Here is an 18,148-nt window from a genome sequence, read left to right on the forward strand (position 1 = left end):
ATTGGCCGCGAGGTTTTAAGCAATCTACTCGACGAGTTGAGACCCCTCAACTCGGCGAGTAGGTGCGCCAGAGTGAAACCCGAATTTCGGGGTTTTGCACCCTATTTAAGCATCTTAATCCCCACTTTATGGCCTCATTTCCAGCCCCCAAGTCCCAAACCTTAATCCACGAAACCCTAGATCATTGTGTGAGTTTGTGAGCCATTTTTCAGTGAACTCTGTGTGACTTGAAGCTTGTACAAGAAGAAGAAGCTAGAGGGTTCCAGAAGAAGATTGTAGATCCAGAAGCATCATCTCATCCTCTTCATTTTCTGGTAATCAAGCCTCTAACTTGTGTACTAGTTTCTTAGATCTTCTTATTTCACTTTATTCGGTTTTTGGATCCAAGAATCTTGACCCTTGAGATTTGGACATCCCAAGCAAGGATCCCTACAGATCTGGAATCATTAAGGGTTGTTATGGCATAAAGGTGCAAACTTTAAGCCATTGAATCCCCCATGCAAGCTCTAAGGTGTTATCTTAGCTTTTTAAGCCCCAAAAGGCCATGCATGGAAGGAAAGTTAGGAGCTTTACGTGTTCAAATGATGTCTAAGGCCTAGATCTATGTTAATATGCTTTAGTTTGGAGTATTATGGCTTTTGGACCAAGATTTATGTCCTAGAGAACTAGGGTTTGAGCTAAACCCATTAAGAAGGACTATTAGCGGGTAAAGTTGGAGACTTTACCCTTAATAGGGCATTTCTAGTATGTAGATGAAGTATGGAGTTTAGATCTAAAGAGTAGAGGCTTAATACTTGAAGATGGCTAAACAAACTGAGGAACTTGGCGAGTCCAGAGAGGGACTTAACGAGTTGAGTTGTGTTGTCCCGATTTTGTACAAGGTAGGACTCGGCGAGTCTGCGAAGGGACTCGACGAGTTGATTCGCCAAATCGCCTTGACGGAATAGGGATAGGGTTTTCTAAGTTAGGGGAAGGTGGAGGCTGAGAAGTGAACCCTAAAACAGAGATAAGAGGGCTTAAATATGTAGGAAACCCTAAAACTTGGTGGGCTTAGGCTGCTACGCTCCTAGAGTCGTGAGCTCTTATTGCTCACGTCGTAAGCTCAGTCCCGAATGGAATCTTTATGCTGCCTTCCTCAATTCGTGAGCCTCCATGCCTCACGTTGTGAGGACCCCTTTTTCAATAAAATCTAACCTTTTGACCCTCTGAAACCCTAATTTGGTTCATTAAAGAAAATGGATGTTACAACTCTCCCCTACTTAAATTAGATTTCATCCTCGAAATCCCTCCTTACTACCGCCCAACATACGCTGGAAAACTAGAACACTTCATACACTACCCATGAAGAAAAGCCATTACCATTCTTCTTGAAATGAAACTCTAAACCCTTTCTGACTCCCTGACAGACATCCCATGTTGAAACACTGACATTACAATTCCACTTTGTATGTTGACTGACCATAACAGTTCCATTCCTTGATTATCTTGTTGTTTCCATTAAAAATAGAATTACTGACCAATCCTTGCTTCCGAAACCTTTAACTTGGTAGAAGCTTAGAAAATCCTTCGAGTAAGACTCATCCTAAAGTTAACAAATCCATAAGTGCAATGAGCTACAAGATACAATCTGAGAGATAAACATTCTAGTGATGAACGAGATAGTAATTCCATAAATATTGAACCTATACGCTACTGCTATAATTATAAGCTCCCATAACTTGCCAGACCTACACACAGGTAGAACCATTCCAAAGAACAATCACAAGGGCCTTTTCTTCCATCCGAACCAAAAGCATCTATTTTTAACTTGAACCCACCAGCTGATGCCTTTGGCATACAGATTTCTTAACTCACATCTTAATGAAATAATGGCTTTCTACAAATACAATCGCGATTCCTGACGTGAGTTTCCACCAAAAGCCAACTCGGTACCTAACTCGAAACCCGAGATCCAATGATTACACTGGCATTCATCCGAAATCTTCTGATTCACTACATCTATTCACTAAAATAGGATATAAAAATCCCTAATCCACCAATGAAACTACCAGCCTCACATCTAGTTTAGCCACCAGGTTCCTAAGAGTCCAACCGACAAGGCTACCCTAGCGTATGCATCACTCTGTGCCACTCACTGATAACATAACCATTCCTAAAAAACCATGATCCAATACCTCAACCCGAACGGTCTCTACTACTCCTACTTTTATTTCCATTATTACATGGGCCTCACCCACGCGTCCCACCCAGTCTATACCATCGAACGAGCCATGCTCATGAGTCCCACCCTTACTAGGGCTACACAGGCCCAACCCCGCCTCGGACCCTAAGGGTCTTCCTTCTAAGATATATAAATGCTCTCTTAAAATCCTATCCATCCTTCCCAAGGGACAAACCGATTCTTCTGTATACTCATGACCACCATAATAATAGTCTACCTCAAACTGGTGAATGCTACGATCCCATCGTAGACTTACAACACTTCGATCCTATCTGCCAATCCAGTGAATGCTACAACTATCTCGTAGTCTTACAACACGTCAAACCCGCCATGGTTACTAACCATGGTCTTACCACACCTATACCATATCAATCATAATCATCATGAGTCGCACCCGCATCTGACTGAATTCCAATAAGGTGTTTAGGTCATGCTCTGAACCCCAAAGCCATCATCAAACAAGAACATGAAACGAGGTTCTAACTCAACCCTCAACCTGAATCCATCCATAAGCCTGTTATACATCACAAAGAAGACGCTAACTATCCCTTGGAAGTTTCCTAAACTCCCAACTTACACAACTTCAATCCAAACAGCCACTTGAGTCATCTCTCCTCCTGACTGGGATATGAAACTTACCCTAGCTCCACACTCGATCCAGCTCCCGTAATTCTAAATGATTCTCCCCTACTTGGATTCGTCGAGGCTCTCCCATCCCATAAAAATTGATGGATTCCCAACCGATCTTACCTTCATATATCATGAACCGACGATGACCTGCTCTTATCAATGCTAGCGTTCCATTACTAGCCAATCTCGATGATCACCCAACTCTTGAAATCCAAATGAATATTCCCCGAACTCTTAGCAGGTCCGATAACCCCAATCACTTCCCATGATACCACACAAAATCCTTAAGTCCTTTATGCTGCTGACAAAGACCACAACCCTTGCTTTGAACCAGCGAATCTTTACCCTAACTCCCCATCCTCCATAGAATCTCTAAACTCTAACCATCACCAACCCTTGCGATAATAAAATTCCCCTCGCACTTCCAATGACCAAATAAGCTCATATGGTTGCCATATTCATCTTCTTGCTACAGTTCCTTCCTTAGCAACGAAAGTGATTGGATCCAAAAGTTATGCAGTAGATGAGTGCCAATCCCACCTGAACAAAGCAATCACGCACGCACTCCAACTTTGCTGAAGAACTAATCCTGCTGATTCGACTAAAGATCTCTCAAGCAAAACCCTTGAACTAAACCCAACGAAGAACCGAAACAATAACCCAAACAATAGATCCCACTCAGTAAGATATGACCCACAAATGAATCTTAGGATGCAAAAAAGCATATAACAATTCTTAATAATATAACCCAGACAAAAATAGAAAACTAACCTAGAGATAATACTTATCCATACCCAACATGATATCAAATCAAGATAGATACATATAATAATCAAGAGAAGAGAAAAATATAATATACCTTCACATCCTGCCGAAGCACATGCAATGGAACCTAAGCTGCCCCAGCTAGGCTTGGCAATCGGGTTGGGTTCGGGTTGGCGGGTCACGGGTGGGCACGTTGGCGGGTCAGAATACATTGACCCAACCCAACCCATATAATATATGGGTTAGTGGGTTGGCAGGTCATGGGTTAGCGGGTTGAAAACATCAACCCAACCCAACCCATATAACCTGTATAAGTATATGGGTTCGTGGGTCAGTGGGTCAAACCCAACCCGCATAACCCATTTAATAAGCAACACATTTTAAAATGAAATTAAAAAATAAAAATAAAATAAAGTAATAAAGTCGTAAATATTCAACATAGAGACATAAACATGAGTGACGACGACGAGTGGTGTGCGAAACTCGGAGGACGAGAAGACGAGTGGTGTGCGTACAACACTGTGATTGTCGATGACTCGATGCCTCAATCGATGGAGATGGGAGACATGGAGTCATGAGTTTGGAGACTAAAGATTAAATTTCTTCTTGATTAGGGGGTTCTTAGGGGCTAGGGCACCCTAAGTCGACTCGAAGATGTTTTGCAGTTTTGGAATTCGGAATACAATTAAACGATAATCAAATATTCAAAACTGATAAATAATTAAATATATTTTTTAAACATAATATATATATATATATATATATATATATATATATATATATATATATATATATATATATATATATATATAATCGGGTTGGTGGGTTGACTCGTGAACCCAAACCGGTAACCCAACCCAACCCATGAAATAAACAGGTTGGTGGGTCAAAACTTTCAACCCAAACCTATTTATTTTCGTGTTGTGTCAGTGTCGGGTTACGTGTTGGGTCAAGGATTACCACCCCTAGCCCCAACCACTATACGTGGGCAATTGGCCCTGAAATGACCAGATTGATGACAACGATGACACAATTCTACCTCTAGGGTGCATTCTTGGTGGATGTAGCCCTTCCATCCGCACCTATCGCACTTAGACTTGTCGAGAACATGCTCATGTGCCCCTTCATCCTTCGTGCAACCATCACGACCCCTCGGGTATATAATACTAGCCATGGCGATGTCCAACTGTTCAGATCGTCGAGTCAGCCTAGGAGTCTGCTTCCTATCCCCAGTTGACTATTCAAACCAATCTCCTGCTGCTGGGTTACCCCGACCATCTGATCAACCGTCTGAACAACCAAGGTCCGAGCCTTGAACATGGTAGCCAATCTATTAGTGACACACCCATTGATTCCGGTTAACTCTTCATGTAAGGCTCGTGAAGCCTCTGTGGCAATTCAAACATGGGATCAATCCCCCTGAAAACATGGTACATAACCCACCTCCAATCCCGTATGACAAGAACTAGCAATAGGATCCTCCTTCCTGAAGGATTCTAGGGTTCCACCAGCTTTAGGATCCGGATGAGCCCTCAACTGCCCCGATACAATCTTGGTCTGAAAAGCCTCAAGACGACTATCCAAGAGCTACAAAATCCCCTCCTTGACTGAAGCAAAGATAACAGAAGTTCATTCCAAAATATCGTGGGTAACCTCCGATGGGATGAACTCCCGCAAGTGGTCATCGATCGACCCAACACCTGCATCTGAGCCTAAATCAGAACTTGAACCTCCTTTGTAACATCCCAAAATTTAAGACCAAAAATTTCATTTTTAATTTATTAATTCTTAAAACAGATTATTGAAAACATCACTGAGTTATCCCATACCATAAAAACCATAAATCATATGTCTCAAACAAATAATAATAATGTCAGAGTACAAATCCCAAGAACATCATGGTGAGAAAAGTGGTGGTGTGATGCACCACAATCATGTCGGCTCCTTTCCTTTCGAAGAAGAAGTACCTAAAACAATATCCTCACCAAGATCCCTCTTCCAATCTTTAACACACCAAAGAAACACACACACACACACGATTTAGGGTTTAAGGGTGCCAAGGAGCTGTAAAGGGGAGGCTGGGGGAGGCCAATGATCCTTTAAATAAAGTGCAATACCCCGGAATTTAGGGTTTCATTTGCTATCTCCTACTCGTCGAGTTCCTTCTTAGACTCGGCGAGTAGGTAACTAAAACATGTGGACCAACCTGCAGCTACTCGACGAGTAGGGCAACCAACTCGTCGAGTAGACCTTGAAATCAAGAAAATTCTTATATAAATCAATACATGAGAATCGGGGCGTTACACCATATTAAGCACAATTGTAGCTAAAAATATTAGAAATATGCATTAAATATGCAGTTAGTTATGAATATATTAGTAAACAATAGCAAGAAGGTTCAATTGTGGTTTACAAAAAAAAAGAGCAAAGAAGAAGGTAATGTAGGGCGGAAACGACACTGGTAGATTGTTTTTAAAGGAAAGAAAAAGGATGAAAGGGCATCAATACTTGTTGATAACTAGAAAAGAAATGGATAAGTGATAGATGAACGGTCAAGAGGCGACATAAGCGCATGTGGGTGAAGGAGTTGTAGTGGTCACTGATATAGAAATACATAAGTGATTGGCAAGAGGTAATGGTGGGTTGTGACAAGGATGATTAAGACTATTTAGGTGCTGAGAAAAAAAAAACTAGGGATTGTTTATATTTTAGGCTCTTGATATCATGTTAACTAAATAAACTAATGAAAATCACATTCGAATTTGTGGTGTTTTTCATTAGTATAATACATAATAAAGATACATAATTATCCCTTATATATTTGCAATGTAAAGAAAAAAATTAAAGTTTATATTGGTTTGACCTATATGTAATAATAAAATGATTATATAGGTCAGGTTAGACTATAAATCGAAATAGTTAGGACAATTTGAAATCATTTAAAATAAGTAGATATATGATTGAAAATTTTCATCTAAGTACATTAATTTAGAGTATCCACAATGCATAGTTTAATGATAGAGTTGAATGAGATAACATACCTAATTGGAATTCGATGTATCAAACTAGCATTATAAGCTATCATGTTCGCATTCAATGATCATTGAACTTCTAAATGGGAAAAAGGAAACCTTTTAACTATTGAATATCTAATAAATTAGATTTTATAAATATGTTCCATTGAAATTTATAGAATCCAATGTATTATAGAGAAAATTTAAAAGAGTTGTATGGAGGGTAGAATGATAGTGTAACGACCAATTAAAATCTAATGAGTTCACTTCATTATGGATGACCTAAATAATTAAAATTATTAATTTGGAAATGTCCATCTTTTTTATCACAAGACATACTCACTGAATTAAGTGCTATTATATTATTCCATATATGTATTAGGTAAGGTTGACTCAATTTTTTCACTACAAAGACTTGTGTTATACATTTATAAAAGGTATTATGCATAAGATATATGGTACTTGAGCATGTTTAAAATAATGCTTACGAACAAATTATCCCAAATACACATTCATATGATGATCATGTGTCTCTATAAGATGAAATTTTCCTTAAACATTATTAGTTTTGTGTTTGGAAAATCCCAAAATATATTCAGGGAAACGGGTTATTCTAGTAATACATCAAACAATATCCCAACACTAAGTTCAGAAGCTCGAGCAAGCAATATTTTGCATGATATATCTCTAAAAAAACTATCACCCGTCTATATTTCATGTGTAGATGCAAACTAAGCTATTTTTTGTGTATATACGACAATCTCCATAAAATGTAGCTCAATGTCTCCTCTCCCTTTCTAGGCTTCCAAATCATGATGCGCATTTGCAGCCTCTCTAGAGCGTTCCCTTTCCATCATCGCGAAAAATGCATGTGGCGCCCAACCTATATATACGTTTAAAGTCAAAACGGTAATTTTGCATACATTTAGACGATGAAAATTAACAATTAATAGAATGAAGGCCAAACAAAGTACCATTTTCGTGATTCGGGAATGGGAAGAACTGTAAGTAGCAAAATGCAGCAACGACTGTTCCTGTATATATAAATAAGACTAGGTATGAGACCCATGTATTACATGGGTTTATTTAAAAAAAAATTAAATATGAAATTTTAACAATTTGAGAAGTTTGAATTTATAAAAAAAATAAGAAAAAATTTAAATTATTAAATTAATGAGACTTTAATACATTGAATACATTACATATATAAATCATTTCTAATAAATACCTTACATATATATTATCTTACATATTGAATGTGAAATTTTAATTTAATAAAATGAAAATTATAATAAAATGACAAGTGGAAAATAGAAAATTCAAAAAATCTAGAAAATGACATGTGTCCAAATGAAGGAAAAGATGACATGTGGCAAAAAAAAACCTTCATTTATTAAGGAGGATATGATTATTTGGAATATGTTACACAATATTTTTAGGGTGGTTTATTTTTTGAATAATTATACCAACTTTTCATGGCAAATAAATTGTTTTTCCTTGTGAAATCACTAAAAGAACACTATAATATGCAATAAGAAACATTTTAAATCCCTTTTAATCACAAAATTAACACAATCAATGTCAAGTCTAGGATATATAACCATGTGTTTTCTTATTTAAGTGAAACTAATTAAAACGAAAATGTGAAAAATACTAATGGTTGGTCGGGTGTATGCAGTGTTGTGAAAGTCTGACAACTTGATCGAGTGCTTAACGAGTTAGTTAGACTCGACCCTCTACTAATGCAAGTTTTGCCTATACTCGATCAAGAAAATTGAAAATATTTCAAACTCAAAAAATAATGAAAGATTTAACCTAAAAAACCAATCTTTCTTTTGACAGGTCAACATTAAACCAATAAAGACGTTCAACATACGAAAATAATATTTAAATGACTAAAACTGGTTTAAACTTGAACCGGTCTAGGATTTTAATCATTAAATTTACTCAATAACTTCACGTAACGGTTGGAGTGGAAGGTGTAAAACTTAATTACTTAAAAATCCATAATAAATTTCTCATAATTAGTAACAAAAATCACATAGGTTTTACTTCGTTGTCGATGTGGCTCAACTTATAAAAATGGTTAATCCTAAAAATTGATCACCCACTTTGACCCAACGATATAAAGATAGGTCCTATGATTTTTTTCAAAGATAGTTCCTAAATTTATTCCTAATTCACCATAAGCTTTAAAAAATAAGATAGATAATAGGACTCACCTACCATGTATTTAACTTCGCCCTTGCAATAATGTGCAATAATAATCATTTTAAATCCTTTTTATCAATGTTATTTGGATAACCAATCTTTAAAGTTATTTTGAGAATATGTTGTTGCATAATACTTTTAAGGTGGTTGATTTTTCAAACAATTAATTATGCCATCTTTTCATGGCAATTACTCATTTTCCTTGAGAAGTTACATAAAAGAAACACTATAACATGCAATAATAAACTTTTTAAATCCTTTTTTTTCGTATTTAACATTGTTTGAATAACTAATGTTTAAAGATATTCTATATGAACATATTTTTTAAAAAGAAATAAGAAATAAGAACAAATTTATAAAAATAATCTACCCTAATAAATGAAAATGATATTGCCACTTGTCATTCTCTCATTTAATTGACCACATGTCATTTTGTCATAATTTTGAAATATTTTTATTTTCCACTTGTCAATTACTTCATTATTCATTTTCACTATATCATTAATTTAGTTTCCATAAATTAAACCTACTATAATAACTATTAATTTCAAATTTCAAATTTGAAATTTCAATTTTAATTTCAAATAAATATACACTTTAAACACTTGTATTTAACATTTTATTATAACAACTCGTGTAGTACACGGGTCTAATAATTAAACACATAATTTTAGATAATTTATTTTTTGCATGTTTTTTTTTTTCATAATTTTCACTTATTTCATATTTCAAATTGAAATAAACTTCTCATTTAATCACTCATATTTAACATTATGTTTTAATTAACCCGTATAATATACGGGTTTTACAACTAGTGAGTTATAAATGGGGAAACATATTTTCTCAATTAAATCCTTATCTATGCATTAAGTTATACAACTTACTGAATTAAATTATATCCAAATTAGTTAAACAATTTAAAAAGGAAAACACCGTTATCCACACAAAAAAGACCATATAAGGTGGTTTCTTGCATTTAAAGAGAAATTAAATATCGTCTTAAATTTTGTTCTTACAAATAAATCTATCCTATGATGAAATTTAATGTTATTTAATGAAATTTAATGTTATTTTAGTATACTAATGTGACATATCATCATCTAAATAGTAGGAATATTTATATGAATAAAGTAGAAGGATATTTAGAAGATGTTTGAGATTGTTTTTAAAATAATTTTTGGTTTTTAACTTTTCCAAAAAGTTAAAAAATATCCAAAAGATGTTTGTGTATTAAAAAAGATATTTTAAAATGATTTTTTTGTATAGAAGGAAAATATAGTGTTTCAAAAGTCAAAAATCCTATTTTTTGTAATTTTGGTTAAAAGTTAACTTTTACCCTAAAAACAAATACAAACACTTTTAAAGATTTTCTTTTAAAAAAAGTCACTAGCCAAAAATGACTTTTAACTTTAAAAAGTTTCCCAAACACCCCTTAATTTCTCTTTATATATTTATTTGAAGTAGATTATTTTTTTAAACCCTAATATTTCTTGGAGTTCCGAAAAAAAAACAATTTAAATCCAGGATTCTCTTCATAAATAAAAGTATAAAGCCAACAACAATGTGCAAATTACCTATGATTGCTCCGGTAAAAACGTCTGTCCAGTGATGCCAATAGTCATCCACACGACTCACTCCAACAAGTGCAGCGAAAAGATATGGAGACACAACGATACAGAGGTTTGCAGCATGACCTTTGTTATCAAAGGCTCTAAGTTTTCCACATAAATACCAAGAAAGGAAGCCAAGACCCGCAAAGGACCCTGCATTCTTTTTTATTAGATATATATGTTCTTTATTTCATAAAATATATATCAAGCTCAAAGAAAAAAATAACAAGTCAAGATTATTTATACATGAAGTGTGCCCGCTAGGAAAGCTCTTATACCCTTCCTTAATTATCATTTTATCCCCATGGCATTTAACATCTCCATCCTCGCCGAACTCCTACACATGTCATGCATGAATCAGAATTTTTATGTTGTACTCATTTTCGTTTGATCAAACATTAATGTGTTCATAAAAAAATATAATAAAAAAGAAAGTGCGACTTTCATACCGCTCTACCATCAGGAAAACACCTATAGAAGAAATTTGGTCGTGGTCTACCCGTGGCATCTTTTATCGAATCAGTAATGACTGCGGTTATCAGAACTGAGTAGAAAAGACCTAAACTTCCACCAGCAGATATCATGTTATTACTTTTTTTTACTAACAGGATCTAACAAATGTGACAATTTTTGGGTCGATTTGCATCATATTCTATCTCAAACATGTCAAAATAATTGGTGAATTTTAATGTTGTAGCTAAAAATTAAGAAAATGGGTCACCAAAATGTATTAACATACTTATAATTACCTGGTAAATTCTTTTTATTAAACCATAGTTCATTATCTTTATTATAAAAATTTATAGACATATTTAATATATCGATGGGTCGATTTGGATCATATTAATTGAAAAGACAAAAAAAGGGTAAAGACTCACCAAGGACAGCATGGTGTAGATCATAGACATCTTTTCTACGCATGTAATACATGAGGAATACCATACATGGTAATACTCCTACATATAACTATAAATCGAAACAACATCAAACTCGTTGTTATTTTTGTATACACAAAATTACATTCAAGTAAAACTACATTCTCTTTCGTTAAAATAACAAAACTAATTCATACCGGAACTGCATACATAGGAATGGTATCCTTTTGGTAAAATGGATATTTCATATCGGTCATCATTTCTTCCCCGACATAACGATGGAAAGGTTCGATAAGGTTTAGGAACAATTCGAGTGATACTAAGAGCAAAAGGACCAACCAATCATGCATATGCTCTCTTGCGAGTTCTTTGCCATGGGACTGAACAGTGTGAGCTCCATTACCCGTCTGACTCTCTGACATTATTACGACTTTAACCTATATCCAATGTAAACTTCTGTCATTAAGATGTTACACATGCATCATGCATGTAGCAGAAACATGAATCTCATGTTGTGTTTAAATTAAAAACAACAAAATGATACTGTTTTGTAATAATGGGAATCACGTAAATAGTTATGTATGCACCTACAGTTTCCTCTATTATTAAGAAACAAACATATACACGATGAGTGAGTCAACCAGGGTTCGTGGATGTGGTTGCCCTCTCACCAACTTTTTATATTAATATAAGTACTTAGAAAAAGTTGGTATAATATTCTAGAGGGAATGTATATATACATATATACCTTTAGATAAAGGGATAAAAGCCAAGAGAGTTCAGCGGGGTAGGGGAGGGGGGCTCATAGAATGAGGGCAGTGTCCTGGTGGAGATGGTTTTTGTTACAGGATACGGAGTTTAAGAAATGATTGTGGAAGAGACTTGTACGTTTGTAATTTCCAATTATGGGTACTTGGTTCTACAACAAATTCGGATATAACATTCCTTCTATTGATTTTCTAAGGTCATATTTCCAATACAATTCCTTGCATTGCGCTCATGTTTGAATCTGTTTGGGTGGTTCTCCATTGTTTGCTCACCATTCTATGATTCTATCATAAAATGAACCGAAGTAGCACAAAGTTAACTCAACATTGTCCTTAAATTTGCTACCAAGAAGAAAAAAGTTGTTGATATGAAACTAAAATTACCAATAACGTTTATCAACAAAACAGATGAAGCAGTTATCGTGCTTTTTATTATTTTTATAATTGTGTGTTTGGTAAAGATGATTTGATAATTATACATTTGTACTCTTGCATTGTATCAACTATAATGTTTTTTCTAATTTTGGTAGAATAAATTCCCACACATTGTGAGTTTGAGATAATTGGCCAATAGAAAAAATAATTTGACTAAAACATTTATATCTTAAAACTATTATTGATGGTTTATGCCATTGTTGTCAAAATGACCGATCTTGACAATCCTACCATCAAACAAAAATCTTGATTACAACATGATCGATTTAGGGGTAAAATCAGTATAAGATTGTAGGATCGTCAATGGAGGGTATCACTTACGTACTTTCTAGTTTATGAACTTAATTAAGCATGCGACTTCTATTTTGGCTTAATACCATTTCTTTTTATTTCATGTTTCCATGATTGTGGACAAAGATGGTTTTATGTTTTAGGACAATGTGTTTTATCTTGCTTTCGTTGTACGTGGTAGAATGTAGGTGATGGGGGAGACTAAAGAGAGTAAGTCGTTTTTGCTTTAAAAGAGGAAAATGATATTTGATACACCATTTGCCATATTATATTAAATAGTTATATTTATAGTTTTTAGGATTACCACTTGTGTTTGAAACTTTTTACAACTTATTAATAAGTGGATTGTAACACCTGAGTTTCAATTGCGTTTTTCCATTTTATAACTGGTTGTAAGAAACCGAAATTTTGAGAAGGTTGAATTTTAGTCAAATATTGACCAAATAGACAATTTGGTCATTTATGAGAAAAATATGAGAATATAAAGTTTTAACTTCATGAAATTGGTTAAGAAGAGTTTAAGTCACTAAGATGAGATTAGATGAGTAAATTATACAGAAAGAATGCATGACAAGATGCAGTTTGGCCAAAAGGGTAAAATGGATATTTTTAGAAGGGGCAAGAGGCGTTCTAGGGTGCATATGGCTTGGATTGAAGGTAGAAAACACATGAAGTAATCATCTACTCCTCTATTAAGCTAATTAGGGCTTTAAGGGTATTTTGATGAATTGATTAGATTGATTGGTTTAATTAGCATATAGATGAAGTATGATGCTATTGATAGCGTCCAGAAGCTTTAACCAAGCTTAGAAAGTTATTTCCATGGTGGAATCAATGTATGTGAAGCTAGGGTTTGAAACCCTAACTAATTGGATTATAATTTGATGCATTAGAGTATACTATAATGAATTAGATATAATAGGATGCTTAGTTTATTAACTGGATGAGATTAAGATATAGAGAATGAAAAGATAGATTAAAGATCCATTAAAAGGGTAAGTTGACTTTAAGAGTCAAAAGCTATTAATATGCTAAGACAAGTATTAAGAACTTGTATGTATGTATGATTGGGGATAAGAGCAAGATAGATTGATCAATATGCATCAATGATAGAGAGGAGCCAAAGTGGGACAACTAGTATTCACTAACTGACAAGGTATATGAGCATGACAAAGAGAAAGGATGAGAGAGACAACCTGCAATAGAATTCTCTCTTTCTTTAAGTAATTTATACATTTGTGTGTGTGTGTATACATATATATATATATATATATATATATATATATATATATATATATATATATATATATATATATATATATATATATATATATATGATAGAGTCATGTATCTGAGCATGACAAAGAGGAAGGATGAGAGAGACAACCTACAATAGAATTAACGACTATTATGTATTTATGCTATAACTTATTTTATGTACTGATTATGACATCCTTAGGGTTTTTGTATTTTGAAACAACATTTATACTCAAGATGTTTTAATAAAATTGGTCAGTTTCCGCAAACAAAGATAACATGGTTTTGAAAGTGTAAATAAAAGTTTTTTTCGATTTAGGAAAATAGGGGATGTCACATAATCACTAGAATAGATACATAAATCAAAAATCAAGTCATACGCTTCAAATTAAACGATCACCAAGTTTTGAACATAAATTGGAAACTAAGGTTTTTAGCCGCACATTGCTAGTAACAAATCAAACAAAGTAATAGAATTGAAAGGGTTTAATTCTTAAAAACTGAAAATCAAAGTGTTTTAAATGATTAGAAGTCTTTAAAATTCTCCAAAAGTTGTTCAAAATCATCCAGAAAAGTTCCAAAAATCGTCCTCCTGAAAAATGAGCATATTCCCTTTATTTTTGCTCATCTGGTAACTGACCAGAAAATTCTCAAATAAACTCATGACCGCACTTTTTGCACTCACGATCGTGAGTTTAGCACTCACAATAGTGTGTTTTTGGCACACGACTGTGCATTTTGGCACTCGACCGCGTTTTTGCTGAAACTCCTAATGGTCTTTAATCTATACTTTGCCTATAGATTATCTTCTGCCCAAAGCGCGTTTCTTGAACATGTGATAAAAAGGACAAACACAATCCATGTTGGTGCAACGTGACTACTTTTTAAGTGTAGTTGTTTACTATGATGAAGTGTAACGACTTTGGACAATGTCTTTAAGCTTCCTTCTACGACTCGTCTAGTCCATCTTTTCTCCCTTTTGCTCCAAATCTCCATTACTTCGCAAATCCATAATGCCTACAAAATAATTCAAAAATGGTGAAGTACGAGATCTTATGAACAAAACATGCAAGTGCCCCTATTATTAACTAATCGTGAAAATTAAGAACTAAAATGCAAAATGGAATTAGACATGCAAAATAGATGTGTAAAATACACCAAAGGACCCACATCAAGCCAAGGTGATTATTTTACATAAATGAAGTCATTTCATTAATAGACTCACTATATAAACTACAGACAAAACTGAAAAAAATGGTCCCTGACGTATTCATTTTTTTCAGGATTTGGTCCAAACCAGAACTTTTTTGGATTGGTGGTCAATTTGAGCTAGTTTCCATGCAATTTTGGTCCCTCGGAAAACTAAAGAGACTAAATGTCCTCCTGATACATTTTTTATATTTATCTACTTAATTTAATGTTTTATTAATAAATAAATATGGCCAAATCTCTCACTCACTCACTCACTCACACACTCACACACACACGCATACACACACACACTCTCTCTCTCACACACTCTCTTCACCGTATCTACCATCTTTATCTCAGACTCCTCTCTCAAGATTTAAAGGTCTCACCATCTCCAATTAAAAGTGACTTACTCTCAGGTTATTCAACTCACAAGATTTGAATCCTTATTCTTTATTCCAACCCATTTCAAATTACGCTCATTCATCACCGCCTTATATTTCTCTAATCAATTTAGGGTTCAATAGTTGGGTATGGTCCATAGAGATATCATGATTTCTTACTTTTTCTATGTTCTTCAAAGATCTTGTTCCGACAACGACATTTTCATGTTTGCAGTTTTGTCTAAATTAAATGTTAAATTTAAAAAATGGCAAATTTTGTCCATGTGGTTTGCCATTTTCTTTTGATCTAGTCTAACGATTTTTCAAATTTGTGGATTTGGTCCTTTTAACCTACTTTCCTTGAGATTTAGTCATCACCTAAATTGAAAAGACTATTTGACCCTTTTAATTTATTTTTTCCATTTATTTAATTCTTTTACTTATTATTAAAAGGACCCACGCCCACTACTCGCTTTTCTCTCTCTCTCTCTCTCTCTCTCTCCCCCTCTTTCTCTCTCCCTTGTCAAAACCTAGACCCCAACCCACATCCTCTCATTTTTATTTCCCCCTTCCCATCATCTTTATATTTGCATTAGGCATAACCTTGCGCGTTGCGCAAGAATTCATTTAAGTGGTTAAAATAATTATGGGAAAAAATAGAAATATGTTGGAATTTACGTTTTTAGTCATGTTTTGGGTATTAACCGAATTATCAAATAACATAAAAATCAATCAACTTATATTTTGATAGTATCTAATATAGTCCAAACCTTATAAACATTGCTTTTACTTTTATAATATCCAATATATATATTATAAGTTTTTGTATAGCATTAATATAAACTACTTTTCTTATGTCCGATAATATTTTTTGGATAAAATAAGAAATAAGTTGTTTGGATTGAGCTATTAATAAACAATATTGAACTAATAAACTTTGTATTACACTATTTATATTACACCAAAACATCCAATGTTTCATATATGAACTTTCAAATATTAAACATTGAAATTAAGAATGAAGTCATACAAAATATATCATTATATATAAATGTCATCAAGAGTTTTAAAATAAGTCGATTAGTATATGATATTTAATTTTAATTACATATTTTGCAAGGTGTAGGTTTGACTTTATGTTGGTGCACCGATAATCCTCTTCCTTAATTTGTACCTAAAAAATTAAGGTGAATAGGAATATAAAATAGATATTACTAAGCATTAATATAAATAATTAAAAAGGGTATGCAGATCTCCTACCACCGGTTAAAGACAACATACCTCTCTAGTGATATCGATTCCTATGTGAAATTGAAGTAGTCATTCTATGTACACCTTGTTTTCTAATTACATAAACAAATATGAGTAACCAAACATAAAAATGTTATCTTTATGTAGGAAAAATATTTTAGTTAACTAACAAATTAAATAATATAAGTTTAAGAGTTAGGAGTTTGAAAACATTAATATTTTTATTAATTAATTAATTAAGTAACACATGTTGAAATTTTTACAATCTATTATATATATATATATATATATATATATATATATATATATATATATATATGTATATCATACATCATACATACTTATAAAGCTAGCATTTTTTCCTTGAATTCATGCATTTGAAACCCCCTTTTTTAACTTCCTCAAACCATATTAATTTGAAACCCCATTTTTTAACTAATGCAACTCAAAAGTTTTCTTAATTATGATTTAACTCTCAAAAGTTTTATAACCTATATTATGTTTAATTAGCATTTAGTGAAAAGTTTACCATAAAAAGACCAATCTTTTTGGAAGACATGCGTACAAATCATATATAAATTTCAGAAAGAAAACAAACTTAAAGGTTTTTGTGTTTGGTTGAGGTCTTATGACCACTTTTGGAGATATGTTATTATATTAGAGCTTTTAATTTGTAAGTTTGTTATACTAATTCGTTTTTATATTTTCTTCGTTTTTGGATTATTGTAATACAATCGTTGTATATTATGGTTTAATCGTTAATATATTTATCATATGTTATATAGGGTGATGTCGAAAATATTTAATTAAATATTTTAAATATGTTTTTTTTGTAATTATACCGTTTCAGAAAGATAATTAATTAAAACTCATACATATGTTATACTTTCCATCTCTCTCTCTCTCTCTCTCTATATATATATATATATATATATATATATATATATATATATATATATATATATATATATATATGTATACCTAAAATGCATTTAGCATGTTTTGCTGAATTTTAAGAGGTATAACCCTTAAAGCAGAATTTATAATAACTTTATGCATTATACAATACTTCGCTTAGCATCTTATTTAATCAAACTATGTTGTGGTCAATTGGATCGGTCAAAGGATTGACCGAATCTTATCTAATCAAACTATATTGTAGCCAATTGAATCGGTCAAACAATTGACCCAACTGACTTATCTCTTCCCCAATCTTCAGCATCTTCTCCTTATTTCTTAACAAGATC

The 18,148-nt window shown here is 33.3% G+C and overlaps 1 protein-coding gene across 1 annotated transcript; it reads right to left on the reverse strand.

The window, feature by feature from the left end:
• Positions 1-7,147: 7,147 nt before the first annotated feature.
• On the reverse strand, positions 7,148-12,189 carry LOC111903078 (putative lipid phosphate phosphatase 3, chloroplastic). The gene is made up of 8 exons (XM_023898874.3): positions 12,075-12,189; positions 11,524-11,763; positions 11,330-11,417; positions 10,901-11,010; positions 10,698-10,788; positions 10,416-10,604; positions 7,605-7,664; positions 7,148-7,513 (listed from the first exon to the last, which is right to left on the reverse strand). The coding sequence occupies exons 2-8, from the start codon at positions 11,746-11,748 to the stop codon at positions 7,428-7,430; spliced, it is 849 nt and encodes a 282-aa protein (XP_023754642.1). The 5' UTR covers positions 11,749-11,763; positions 12,075-12,189; the 3' UTR covers positions 7,148-7,427.
• Between the last annotated feature and the right edge of the window lie 5,959 nt (positions 12,190-18,148).

This window comes from Lactuca sativa, chromosome 9 (genome assembly GCF_002870075.4).
Source record: "Lactuca sativa cultivar Salinas chromosome 9, Lsat_Salinas_v11, whole genome shotgun sequence".
NCBI classification, from domain to species: domain Eukaryota; kingdom Viridiplantae; phylum Streptophyta; class Magnoliopsida; order Asterales; family Asteraceae; genus Lactuca; species Lactuca sativa.

Coding starts and splice junctions, on each gene's coding strand:
- LOC111903078 (XM_023898874.3), bottom strand. CDS start 11,748: ATGTCAGAGAGTCAGACGGGTAATGGAGCTCACACTGTTCAGTCCCAT. Junction 11,418..11,523: donor TTCCTATGTATGCAGTTCCG/GTATGAATTAGT, acceptor TTCGATTTATAG/TTATATGTAGGAGTATTACC. Junction 11,011..11,329: donor TCTACACCATGCTGTCCTTG/GTGAGTCTTTAC, acceptor GTGGAAGTTTAG/GTCTTTTCTACTCAGTTCTG.